This window comes from Polyodon spathula, chromosome 6, assembly GCF_017654505.1.
Source record: "Polyodon spathula isolate WHYD16114869_AA chromosome 6, ASM1765450v1, whole genome shotgun sequence".
NCBI classification, from domain to species: Eukaryota; Metazoa; Chordata; class Actinopteri; order Acipenseriformes; family Polyodontidae; genus Polyodon; species Polyodon spathula.
This window is the reverse complement of record NC_054539.1, coordinates 47,155,016-47,168,113: the sequence shown is the minus strand read 5'-3', so window position 1 is coordinate 47,168,113 and position 13,098 is coordinate 47,155,016. Positions and strand designations below refer to the sequence as shown.

The window sequence follows — 13,098 nt, the reverse complement described above, 5'->3', positions numbered from 1 at the left end:
TATTCGTTGGTTCGACAGATGAAGAGAGAATATTTGATTGACAGCAGAAACAGTGTTCGACCATTGATCTTCAGTTTTTCTAATTGTCCAGTTGCAGCTGCAACATTACATTTGTTATTTCAAAATTGGGTAGAAAAACAGGGCCAAAACGGATTCATGAATTTACAGAACCCACAATACATATATTTTTATGCACACACTTAGCTCTATCTACTATTAATTTAAGATTTGTAGAGGTTCTATTTCTAAAGAACAATCATTGTGTTTGTGAAATGTAATCGAATAGAACTGTGTATCAGCATGTTTACCTTTATGTGGAGGGTGAGGTATCAGTTTCTTAGCCTTGGCTCCTACTTAAACATTGTTGTGAAGTAAATTCAAGGATGCTTTCTAGTTTTCTAGGACAATGAACAACTGTGCTGGAGACAATGACACTGCTCCCGCTGTCCCATTCTTTGGGAGCTAAGTGAAGAGGTTTCAATCCTTCCTTGTGTAGACTGAGTGCATGATTACTTGCTGGATTATCAAAACACACACCCCAGGGGAACTCAGGGGCTAAATGTAAAGGAAGGAAGGAAATACTTTTTACAGTATAAACAGAAAGCGTCAGGAAAATACTGCAGATGGACAAAGAATGAGTAAACGTAAACACTCGGAAACAAGAAATTGGTTCCTTGCTGACCTGCACACAGATATAAAAAAAAAAGAATGAGAACAACTGCAAAAAGAGGAGCTCAGACTGACAAGCTGAATATTATCCAAAATCTTTTATTTTCTATGATAACAGCCTCAGTGGAAATCCTGCCATGTTGCTGGAAACATGCTCTTCTGTGTCCAACCCTAGCAAGACTTTACCTGGCTTTGAGCTTGCCTGGAGAATATTAAGTGCTGGGGCTAACAGCCTTCCTCCTTATATTCATATCATGTAATCTTTCAACTCTGTCGTGTCAGTCCCACTTATTCTCTGTCTATGTGTATTTAGCATAGGTGGGGTTGTCAGAGTTGAAAGGTCAAACAGTTTCAATGGAATGAGGAAGGCAGTTCAGTCCTGGATAACCCAAACAAGCTCAAAGCCAAGTAACAGCAATTTTAGAGAAACATAATAAGCATGGAAACCCAGAACCACTCAGAATGACTGCAAGCACCACAAAATAGGGAAAAAAACAATTCAAATGACATTTGAAGATGTGTGTATCAGTTGTTTTAAAATATCAATGCCTGTACTGAAATAATGTCTAAAACCTGAGTGAGAAGCCATTTTTTTTAATGTACAGGGCAGCTCATACTAAAGTCCACACAAGTTTTCTGTTCTCAAGCTGGGGTGGGGAACCATAAGAATCAAAGGGCATGTCCATCTCCATTAACAAATACATGAGATCATAAACATCTATAAAGCTCACAGGACCTCAAATGTAATTCTAGTACAGGGGTGACAAGCTCCTGTCCTCGAAGGCCACAGGGCCTTCTGGTTTTCATTCCAATTTAAGCTCTCAATTAACATAATTGATCTCATTATTTGTTCAATTTGACATATTTAATATTTTTCAAGGTCTTTTACATTTGATGGTTTTAAAAATGTAAAAAAAGAGCCTGAAGTGTAAACCCTTAGCGGTCCGTTTATTCAGTGCTTGTCAGGCGCGTCAGATCCAATTTATTTTCACACACGCTGTTTAAAATATATTTCTTTCAGAGTAAAACAGGTTTATAAGGCACTGCATAGCAAAAGGACATCAGTACTGCATCTCCAGCCAAACCCCACCCCTTGTTCGCTGTATTTTTCACATACCTCTTTATAGACGTGCATACTGATAAATCCTCTCCTGATCACTTGTTTTATCAGCAACTTCTTCAGTGCAAGGTACACTTTCCTTATAGCTCTGCATATCGTTGCCTTATTAAGATTATCAGCATCGCCGAATGTATACAAAAATGTTCCACAGGCCATAAATCTTAGATCTATGCAGAGTACCTGTATATGGGTAAGGACGCTTCTCCGTTGGGTTGGTTGCTCAAGGGAGGATCTTAGGAGATCCGCCAGATACAGGATACTATCCCTAGAGAAGCGGTATCGCTCGTACAGGGTGGAATCTGGAATATTGGATCCTGGCGATCGCTGAACACCCTCTCCCCACGAAAAGCCCTTCTTATAATTATAGCACCAATATCATCTACCACTCTCGGTATAAAAGGTGTTACCATTTTTTCTTTTCAGTTTTAAAAGTCAGGATTAATCTTTGTTATCCTGCTCTGAAGCAGGCTTATTTAAGTGTGATATGTTACCATGGTTTTAAGCCTGAGTTATTATTATCTTGTTTTGTGCAACAGACTAAGCCTGACTTTCACAATTAAACCTGGAAGTTATCAGGGTAACTCTTTAAACCACTTTTGTGCAATAGGCCCCTGGTTGCCTTTATAAAAGTAAGATCAAGGAGTATCTTTTGCCATAACTTGTCTGTCTTTGTGTGGTTACACTAAATTATTTCCATCTAACTTGGTTTTAGGGTACCAAGGGAAGAAGAAGGTTTAGGGAAGAATAGAACACATTTCTGAGTGATTATAAAACCGCTTTCCTAAGGAGCGGTGGGACAGAAAGGTATCATATTCACATTTGTTTCAGATTTCATTTACGCAAACAAAAGGCAGCGGCAGACAATCTGGGGCCTGTTAAATTAGAACTGAATAGGTCTGTCAAGAGTAACTTGACACTTTTTCAAGTCATAATTAAATCAAAACTAACTTTGGTAGGTTCAAATTTTGTTGGATAAACAATTCAATTTAACATTTTTATTTGTTTATGTTTTGTTGACATGCCAGTCATAGAGGTTTAAATACAGTTTGACACAAAAACTATGGTTTTCAGCAACATGGAATTATTTCCAGCAAGGCTCTTTTCATAGAAATTCCATTTTATTTCAGGGCTGTGTGAATTTTTTGTACGTATAAGTCTGAAAATATGATTTGGTATTTGCAGTTTAGATATCTGTAGACAAAAGTGAAAATGCCAGAAGCACATATTTACTGTACTTCTGCAGAATTAGTACTGGACACCCTTGAAATAAAAAGAGGTCAAGCTGTGAGGCCTGCTCTTCAGATACTCTTCAGAACAATATATGGAGCTCACGTTGCCAATGCTTGTGCTATCCCTGCTTCGTGAAACCAGGAATTTTTCTTGCAAGGAGGGAAAGTACCACTTCAACAATTGCTAAGCATTTACCCCTGTACACTTTTTGTAAAATAATTAAAAAAAAATGTTACAGAATTAGGGAGAAACAACTAAAGGTGCACTTAGGTGCTTGACCTCTCAATGTATTTATTAATGTATTTCTTTTTTTCTTTTTTAAACAAACGTTTAAACTAGATGCTTTGTGGATATGTTTTTTTCTTTATTGAAAGATAATAAACTAATAAGATGGCGTGATGTGGCTCTATCATATTCTGTGGGAAATTTCTGCCTACCCATCAGAGGATGTGGAGGTTGCTGCCATTATCTACTCTGAAAAACATCCTGCGAGCCGCATACCACAATGTCCTCTCAAAGGGAAATCCTACAGAAATAACTGCACGAGGGGAGGAAAAAAAAAAAGTTCTGACTCCACATCTGCCACACACAGCTTTTAAATCCTCAAGATTGTCCTAGTACGAGTGTTTTTCTAATAAACCTAGCAGTAATTCCATTCATCTTTATCAGGTGGATGGAGGATGCTGGAGACAAATTTATAAGTGGACCCTCCACTGCTATGCAATAATTTCAGTCTTTGGTTAGGAGATTGTAGCTTGGCCTGCCCATGATAACTCTGTTTGCAAATTGCTGTCTAAAGATGATTTATCCAACAAACATTGGGTTCCAATTTCAAGCTTACCATTTGCTACTATAGCATTTACTTCAAAGAAAGAGGTTTTTGTGGGTTGGAGGGAGTCACACAGTGCTGTATTTTTTTACTCCCAAAACACCAGTTTGTTTTTGTTTAAACCCAATCCATTTCAAAACATTGTAGAAGGCTGTTCAGGTACAAATAATGTTATGCATGGACATTCCCCTCTTGTTAAAAACTAGTAGGTGGCAACTTTGCTTCAGAATGCAAAGAGAAATGTGATAACTTAATAGAGAACTGAAAAGAGATCAGCAACACTGAAAGGCAAATTTAGAAATTAAATATGCATATTTACTATATATTAGAGCTGTCACTCGATTAAAATATTTGATCGGTTAATCTGTGAGCATTAGTTGATTAAATTGGTAGATTAATCCGTGCACATTTTAAAATAAAAGGTAACAGTCTTAGAGTGAGTCCTGCACAGCAATACTTATTAAACAAAATACTAGAGATTAATAGAATATAAGTAGAACACAGGCATTACATTGTGCATTGACATTAATGCGTTTGGAGCCTTTGGTTGTTTGTCGGCATCCAGTGCAAACTTTGTTTATATCCAGTATATAAATGTATACTGTACGGTATCTCTGATGCAGACTCTTTTTCTGTCACAGCAGCGCATTGCAATTCCGAAATCTCGTGCTATTTTATTCCTAATAACTCCTGTTTCAGCATTTAAAACATCTCTGTTTAAATATAAACCTATTATTTAGAATGATACTCAGTAGGTCTATTAGTGCACTTTGCAAGTGCATTGTGGGTTTACTATTAAAAAAAGGTTGTTTTCGTTTGCTCAAATAAATGAAAGACTAAAAATTAAAAGCATAACACAGAAATTGCACACAACTGTACCTGCACCTGCATAATGCGTTGGAGCGTTTCGTTGTTTACTTCCTGTCAGCACCCTTCCTATGCAAGCTTTTTATATCTGTCACAGCAGCACTCTTACCAGTGCTGAAATGATGTGCTTTTTTATTCCTATTAGTGCCCTTTCCAGCAGTGAAAAGAGACAGAACTCTCTATAAAAAAAAAATAATGTAAACATACTTGCTGTAGCCTTTTGCATTGGCGCTGTCCACATGACTGACGTTGATAAAACTTTGTTCAGGGCGGGTAAGCAGTCAGGGCAAATATGTGACATTTTATAATGTGAAAAAAAAATTAAATGATTCTAGATTAAATTGTGAAAAAAAATGATACCTGATCAATTCATTAGTTGATTAATCGGAGCAGCCCTAATTATTATTTTTATATTATATATATATATATATATATATATATATATATATATATATATATATATATACACACACACACACACACACACACACAGACAAGGATTTGAAATACAAATAACCAAACATATGCTACCCTGCTTCACTCAAACCAATAGTTTCATTTCCAATCACAATCTCTAGATGGCAGCATAACACCACAAGCGCTACATAATTTAAGCTGGTTTGCTATCGCCTCGAATCCCGCACTTTCCCAACTTTCCATCACTTCCTGCAGTTCGTTGTCAACTCCACCCTCTCCGGCATCCTCCAGTCGGCCCGTCTGGTCTTTCTTCACCACATTCTGTGCCCAGAATCAGATTTCTTTCACCAAGTATAACCTTCAGCATCTCCTCGCTATTATCTCATACCTCAGGCTATCCCTTAACCTGGCCCCTTCCTCCATCAGGAATTACCTCTCGGGTACCCAGCACTAGTTCCGCCTCCAGTTCCCACCCCCCCACTTTCAATCCCTGAAGTCCGACTGAGAGCCTACCTCCCGCCTCTCCATCAAGACAGCAAATCTCATTGGATATTCTTTTTCGCCTCATCTCCTCCCACCGTCGCGGCTGCTTCACCACTTTCAATGGCATCGTCGTGGAAGCTCTGTGCCTCGTCGCCGCCTTTGGGTTCCTATTCATCAGGATTTCAAAAACAGACTGTTAAATCAAGGTCAGTGTGTTAAGTTTTCAAAAAAATTGACTCTCCTTTCTGTCCCAGCACTGCCCTAACCAAGTTTCTCGCCACCAGGAACTCTTGTCTCCATTCAGATCCTCTCCAGACTCCAAGAATCGTCATTACAAGACATTGGTTTACTTGTCATCTCAACACCCTTCTGTCCAGGTCTGGGCTCTCCCCACTCCTTCCAAATCAGAGCAGCCACTTCTGCAGCATGTGCCGGAATCAACCAGTTCCTGATTAAAACCATAGGCGCTGGTTCTTTTCAGCAGTGGGGGTATATATCAGGTCATCTCCCATGGACATTGCAGCAGTTCACCAGTCCCTCATTAGTATGCCTGGAATGGGGGGCGCCCTCTCCCCCAGGTCCAGCAGAGGTTTCCTCCGAAAGGTTTTTTTTTCCCTCTCCACAGCACGGATGGCCTCTAATCCATAGCCTGTCACACTAACCTCTCCAATTTGTTTCTCTTTCCAGCCTTTTCTATCATCTACGTGCGGCTCTGCGGTCTCTTTCCTATCTACGTGGTGTGGTTCTGCGGGGAGTCGCGGCTCTTCCTTTTGGGGGGGAAGTGAGTCTCACTCCCCGGACCGGGTTGGCCTCCTGTCTATGTCACTGCTGTCCCCGATGGTTCCCCCAGCCACATCTATACTTTCCACAACCTGCTATCACTCCGCCTAGTTTTTTTTCTAGGTCTGAGCACCTTTCTTGCCCCCTCTGAGGGGGTGGGGACGGTGGGTGGGTTATGCCTTCCTCTCTCCTATACGGACCCGAGACACTTCCCTAACTCTCCACGCCACCCAGCTGCCTGCCAATGCTGCCTGAGGATGCTGCCTGAGTAGTGACACGATCTGTCTTCTTTCTGTCATCTGTGTCTCATTCTCCTTGTTGCCCAGCAGCCAGAGGATGCTGCCTGACCCGGCCTGGACTTCCGTATGTTCCGTTTCTCATCCTCGTTGGTGAGAGTTCAGAGTGTCTTGTTTGTATGTCTCGTCCTGGCCCTTACTCGTCTCAAGCCCTTTGAGTACAGGGATCTGTCCAGCCTGTCTTATGTCTAACACTATTGTCACTCAAGCAGTCACATGCTTCAAGCTCGCTGCCCCACACGCCTTTCTTTACTCTCAAGCCCTCGCAGGCACCCAGTGAAATATATACAAATAAAATTAGGGGTGCACCGATAAGGATTTTCTTGGCCGATGGATAGCTGATGGTTATATATCCACATTGGCCGATACTGATAGTGCAAAACTACTAGAATAATGCATAGAACCTATATTTAAACTGTTTTATAATTATAAATGTTAAAAATTAATAGATAGTTTACTTGTATTTATGAAAAAACTGAACAGGTATTGTTTACTTGTTGCATTTACTTCAGAAAATTAATACAAGGAATAACGTAGTATTATAGATTGTGTGCTTGACAGCAATTTATACATTTGTTTTACAACAGTCACACAAAAATAACATGTTGCATTTGTACTAGTAAACACTTCTGTAGAAAAAAATACATAATGTGATATTAACTTTTATAGCCACTTGCTGTGAAACATTGCGTATAACAACTTGTACATAAACTGTGCAGTAGAAAAGAAATGTAGCCTACTCAACGTCAACTATAACAATGTTATTTAAATTCTTATTTTAAGCATAGGCTGCTTAAAAATGCAGCACAACTTAAATTGTTCACTTAATAAGTCATAAAAATATAAAATTTCCAGTTACAAAATTCAGTCAAACTTGAAATTGTTACTTAACAAAAGTCGGCACAGTAAATCACCCGCAAGCAATGCGGATAAGCAAGATAAACACACCTTACAAAAGACCATTTTAAAATACATTGTGTAATATAATAATAATAATAATAATAATAATAATAATAATAATAATAATAATAATACCCGGCAGTCTGCACTAACTAAAAGGACTTGTTTTTCTGTTTGGACGCGAGGGAGTGTTGATTAGCATAGGCAAGCAAACACTCCAGAGTCTTAAATACTCAAAGAGAATCCTTTAAAAAAAAAAAAAAACCCTCCACATCAGTGTAGGATTCTGCACACAAGTCAGTTCTACACAACTCGGCTAACCTATTGTTGTCTTCAGATATTAAAAAAAAATCCAAACACTGCTCTTTTGAGCACTAGGAAAACTGTCTCAGTATCCTTATGTCACTAGTATAAGCGTGCACCTCATCAAACATTGAATTATGTGCTGGAAGAAATTCAAGCATGAATATCTGTGTACAATATCGGCTAAAATAACAAAAACTTCCTATTGTTTTCTTTCCGTATATTTCTTATTTAGTCACGTGCCTTGCCGTCCGGCTACCAATTATTGGTGTACACATGCAAATACATTGATTTTAATTTACCATATATACACTATCCTATATCATACATGTATCAGCAACGCATTCTATATAAGAATAGTTAATGGCATCAACGTAAATAGTTGCTATTATTACGTCTGTAAAATAAAAAAAGTTTTATTCATGTTTGTGACCACTTTTAACAGAAGATCCAGTAAGAGAAGATTCAATAACTAAAAACACTGTTGTGCATAATACTTAAGAAGCCACAACTTGCATTCAAATTGAAAACTTGATGCTAAAAAACAAAAACTACTGTACTAAATATTGCTGTATAATACAAACACATTTTTTGAAACAAAAGGCAAATCAGATTTAAGAGATTAAAAAAAAGATGCGTATCATCTTAATTCTTAAATCAAGAAAACGTGAATTCAATAATTAAATCAAAACTAACTTTAATGGGTTAAAATTTTGTTGGATAAACAATTTAATATTTTTTCTCATTTATGTTTAATGACATGCAAATGAGAATGTTGAGGCCTAAAGTGTGTATCCTAGCAATGCACTGATGTTGTTTATCTACTGTACGCACTAAAAGAAGCGCATTCTCACACACTCAAGGTTTTAATGCAAACCGGCAACAGCAGACTTCAAACTGCATTCTAATTTGATACAGCGATTCTCCAATATATAATCGAAGTTCTGGAATTTTTTTAAAATTTTGTGGTCGCCAAATATTTTAATTGTTTTTTCCCCAGTTTAGTAATGTCCAATTATTTTTAGGCTCAGCCCATGGCTACCACCCCTGCGCTGACTTGGGAGGGGCGAAGACTAACACACGCTGTCCTCCGAAGTGTGTGCCATCAGCCAACTGCTTCTTTACACACTGCAGACTCACCTTGCAGCCATCCAGAGCTACAGTGTTGGAGGACAACGCAGCCTTGGGCAGCTTACAGGCAAGCCCGCAGGCGCCCGGCCAGACCACAGGGGTTGCTGGTGCGCGGTGAGCCGAGGACACCCTGGCCAACCTAGCCCTCCCTCCTCCCGGGGCCCGAGCTGCCGGGGGACCCTCCTGGACAGGAGCAAAGACGTTTCCTGGACTCGGACCTGAACGTCCAGACTGCAGGTCTGATATCCCACGTAGGACGTGAGGTCCCCTCGGGCCCAATGACCTACGCGGTGCCCCTATTGGGGGGGGGGGGGGGGGCCCTAAAGCTCGGGAAATTTAAGGACAGATGTTCAATAAATCAAAGCATCAATTAATTGTTGCTCCACTAATAAATACATTTTATAAATATACATTTTTTTTTATATATATATATATATATATATATATATATATATATATATATATATATATATATATATATATATAATATAAAATCTGCTTGCAAGCAAAAAATAATTGGCTACCTCTAACCGAGTTGTTTAGTGGTAAACATCTCACTACGGCTACCAATCTATTTTCAATGGTGGATTGCTTTACAGTACTTACCAGTGATAATTCAACTCTTTGTGGATCCATAGATGTGCAGCAACTTGTTTCTCTAACCTGCCATACCCCACACTAAACAGTCATTATATGATGGAATTGTAGGAGACATATCAACTGATCAGGCCATTTTTCAGTATTTCGATATGATGTATTTGTATTTACATAGTACATTTGTAAAGCAAAAGCTACAATCATACATATTAGAAACAATTAAAAAAAAACAGAACTAAAAAATGTACATCATACACTTGATATTTTGTAGCTTTTTACAGAGGTAAAAATGCGTATTGTAAAAAAAAAAAAAGAAAACCAATACTAATCAATACAACAGCGTTTTGCTTTTTTTTTTTTTTACATAAGGAGATGGTAGATGTATGCTTCAGGCACTTTTTTCTGTTATTAAAATGTGTGCATTTGCTGAAGACTGCACCCAATAAATGAACGGTTTTGGTTAATTTTCCTTACTACAGATACAAAAATAAAATGTAAATTCCCTACCAACGACTGATGCCAGTGTTGCAAAGCTGACTGGGTGGAATACTACACATTTTAAAATGGGAAACGTACAATAAGAACGGCTATATACAAATCTGTTATACATTTCTGTCATGATTTCACTTATCAAAATGAGTGTAAATGTGTTAACTTGCAATACCAAATAAATTACACTAGGACATAAAGGCCTTAAGTACATACTAAACATATGACTTACAATAAACTTTGGGCACTTTATTACTTGCACAATTTGTATAAGGTTTCATTTTAGTGTTGTGCTTTCTTATATTTGTAAGACCATATGTCCACCATAAAGTACTATATTTAGGTACTGTTTAAAGGGTAGGATTAATTTGAGGCTGGCTTATCCATTAAAAACTTTGATTTATCACTGTGACCAGGCAAAATATAAAATGTGCATAAACTTATTTTCATATACATATACTTTACAATGTCACTCTGGTTGACTAGCTACTATACAGTAATTCCATCCCTTTCTTTCATATCTATTAAACCTAAACACCAAAGCAGCTATGCAACAAAATAGGATTACAAAGATAACAGAAGTCTTACATAAACTTTATACCTGTACTGTGAATATAAAACAAAACTGGTAAAGTTGGGTTATCAAAAAAGACAGCAAGCATGTGTAGTTTCTTTGTCTTGGGTGGAGGGTAAGACATATGTTAATGCACAGTAGGATAAGGATGCGTTCTCATTGCAGATTTTTACTGCAGGAAATCAATCTGGCTGAAGACGCCCTCCAGCTTTAACAAACCATTCCTAGCTGCCTCAAATTCAGATTGTACTATGCTACTAGCTACAATTTCTAGCGATATTTAGTTTTTATTACAAAATTATTTGGATATTCTTTGAAATATATTAGAAAAATACTATTTTAAAGCTGATTACAAGTTTTGGACATTTTAGGTCTCCCTTAGGATTTACAATAATCTTTGACAACTTGCCCACCAATTGAAAGCATTTATATATCCAGTGCCACCGATATTACACTAATCACCAATGAGAAACAAAACCAGAACACTCATTCTTCTCAGTATAGTTTTAAAGATGTGAAGTCTTCAGCTACTGTGTAGACTATTAGAAAACAAATGTTGCAAGATAGTTTGGCAAAATTACTAACAAACGATCACGCTTCATTAGTTCATATTTGTCTATGTATTAACAAAGGAACAGTGCTTCATGACCTTTTAAGGTTGGGTTAATTGTCAAAATAACCTCCAGGCATGTTTTTTAAAGCATGTGTTTTAATCCCTTTTATATTTGAAGGTTGCACTAACTATGTTGCTATAAATGATAAATGTGCGTGTGCATTGATTTTAAAATAGTTAAAAAAAATAAAATAAATAAATAAATAATAAAAAAAAATTGTTAAAAAAAAAATAAAAAAATTTGTTTTTAAATACTGAAAGGAGGACATAATTGTGAGATGGTGAACATTTAAATCCCTTTACTTCTTGTCATCTCCCATTGGCTGATGTTTCAATTCAGTGAAATAAGTGAAACTTTGGATCTTTGGATGTCAAATAAGGCTTTTTTTTCACACAAGTAAAAAGGTTCTTACTGCAGGAAATTAAAGGATAATTGTCAAGAGCAAATTATAGTAGACTTTAGTTATTTTGGCTTCAATTAACGTAAAAATTATAGGTTGTGAAATCGTTCCTAATCCATTTTCTTTTCAAGACACACACACACAGTGCATGCTCACACCATTAATTCGCCACAGATTAATTAAACCACACACACCATATATATATATATATATATATATATATATATATATATATATATATATATATATATATATATTTAAAATTTAATAAAGTTTGCCATTGCTTGCAGAAGAGGGAAAAAAAGGGTCTTTGCTTGGCTGGTTGTGGCAAAAAAGAAAAACCCTATCAACAACAGTCTCACAACAACCACACACAACAAGAAATATAAAGTACAACACATTCTCCCCGTTACATATTTATATAAATGAGTTCTCATTGATTAGTCCTTTAAAATTTATGATGAAGGATAAATGCATTGTGGCACAAAAGGCCCATAAAAAATTAGGAACTTCTTTTACCAGAGGGTGAGGCTGGATAGTTACCTGCATCTATACAGTCTCATCCAAGCTAATGTACTAATATTTATAACTGGAATTTAGAAAGAAAACAACAAAACAATCATCCTAATGCTTTATGCTTTCCACCACAACACCTGCATGCGACACCACAGTTGTAGCATGCGCGCAGCGGCAGATAACAGCACATACACGGAGCCAAGAAGGACAAAGCGACAAGTGCCAACCACCGGAGACAGAACCGGTCATCGCTGGTATCACAAGAACAAGGGTCCGAGTAATCACCTTCAGGGTCAGACATGCAGTGGTAAAGCAAACTGTCTGCACACCCCATGCAGCTGACTCTGTGGATGCAGGTACGAATGGGGTCCGGGGCATCTTGGCACTGTCCATGCCCATTCTCCTCATGATTAAACATGTCCCTGCAGTACTTGCACCTTGACCTCTCACCATCCTCCTTCCGCCGCCTCGATTTGGATTTCAAAGAGAGAGGCTGAGTGTTTATAACACTGCTGCTGCACTTTAGGTCTTTGCTCAGCCCAGAGTCTGAGTTTGGGATGTAAGGATAATTGTAGTCATGTTTTGATGCCTCATTTTTGGTAAAATGTACATACGAGTCCATAACCTCGGTCTCAATACATTTTTCACGCACGGCTGCGTGTCTGTAGTCCTCGTACCCTGTGAGCCAGGTCTTCTCTCGAGGATTGATCCTAACAATGTCCTCCTCGTCGTCTTGAAAACTGACATGACGCTGTAGTTTAGGTACAGACTGAAACAAACACATGGACACAAAATAGAGTTGTTTAGAACACCCAAAAGCCACTCCAAATAAAAGACAAAAGGCTTTATATGCCTATAAGTACGGATAAAATTAAGCAAATAT

The 13,098-nt window shown here is 37.8% G+C and overlaps 1 protein-coding gene across 1 annotated transcript in view; it reads right to left on the bottom strand.

The window, feature by feature from the left end:
- Positions 1-11,980: 11,980 nt before the first annotated feature.
- Positions 11,981-13,098, bottom strand: part of LOC121317243 (sprouty-related, EVH1 domain-containing protein 2-like) — a 45,376-nt gene continuing 44,258 nt past the window's right edge. The window contains exon 6 of the mRNA XM_041252954.1: positions 11,981-12,984. Within this exon, the coding sequence (XP_041108888.1) occupies positions 12,319-12,984 (666 nt within the window). The 3' untranslated portion in view covers positions 11,981-12,318. The remainder of the gene's footprint in view (positions 12,985-13,098) is intronic.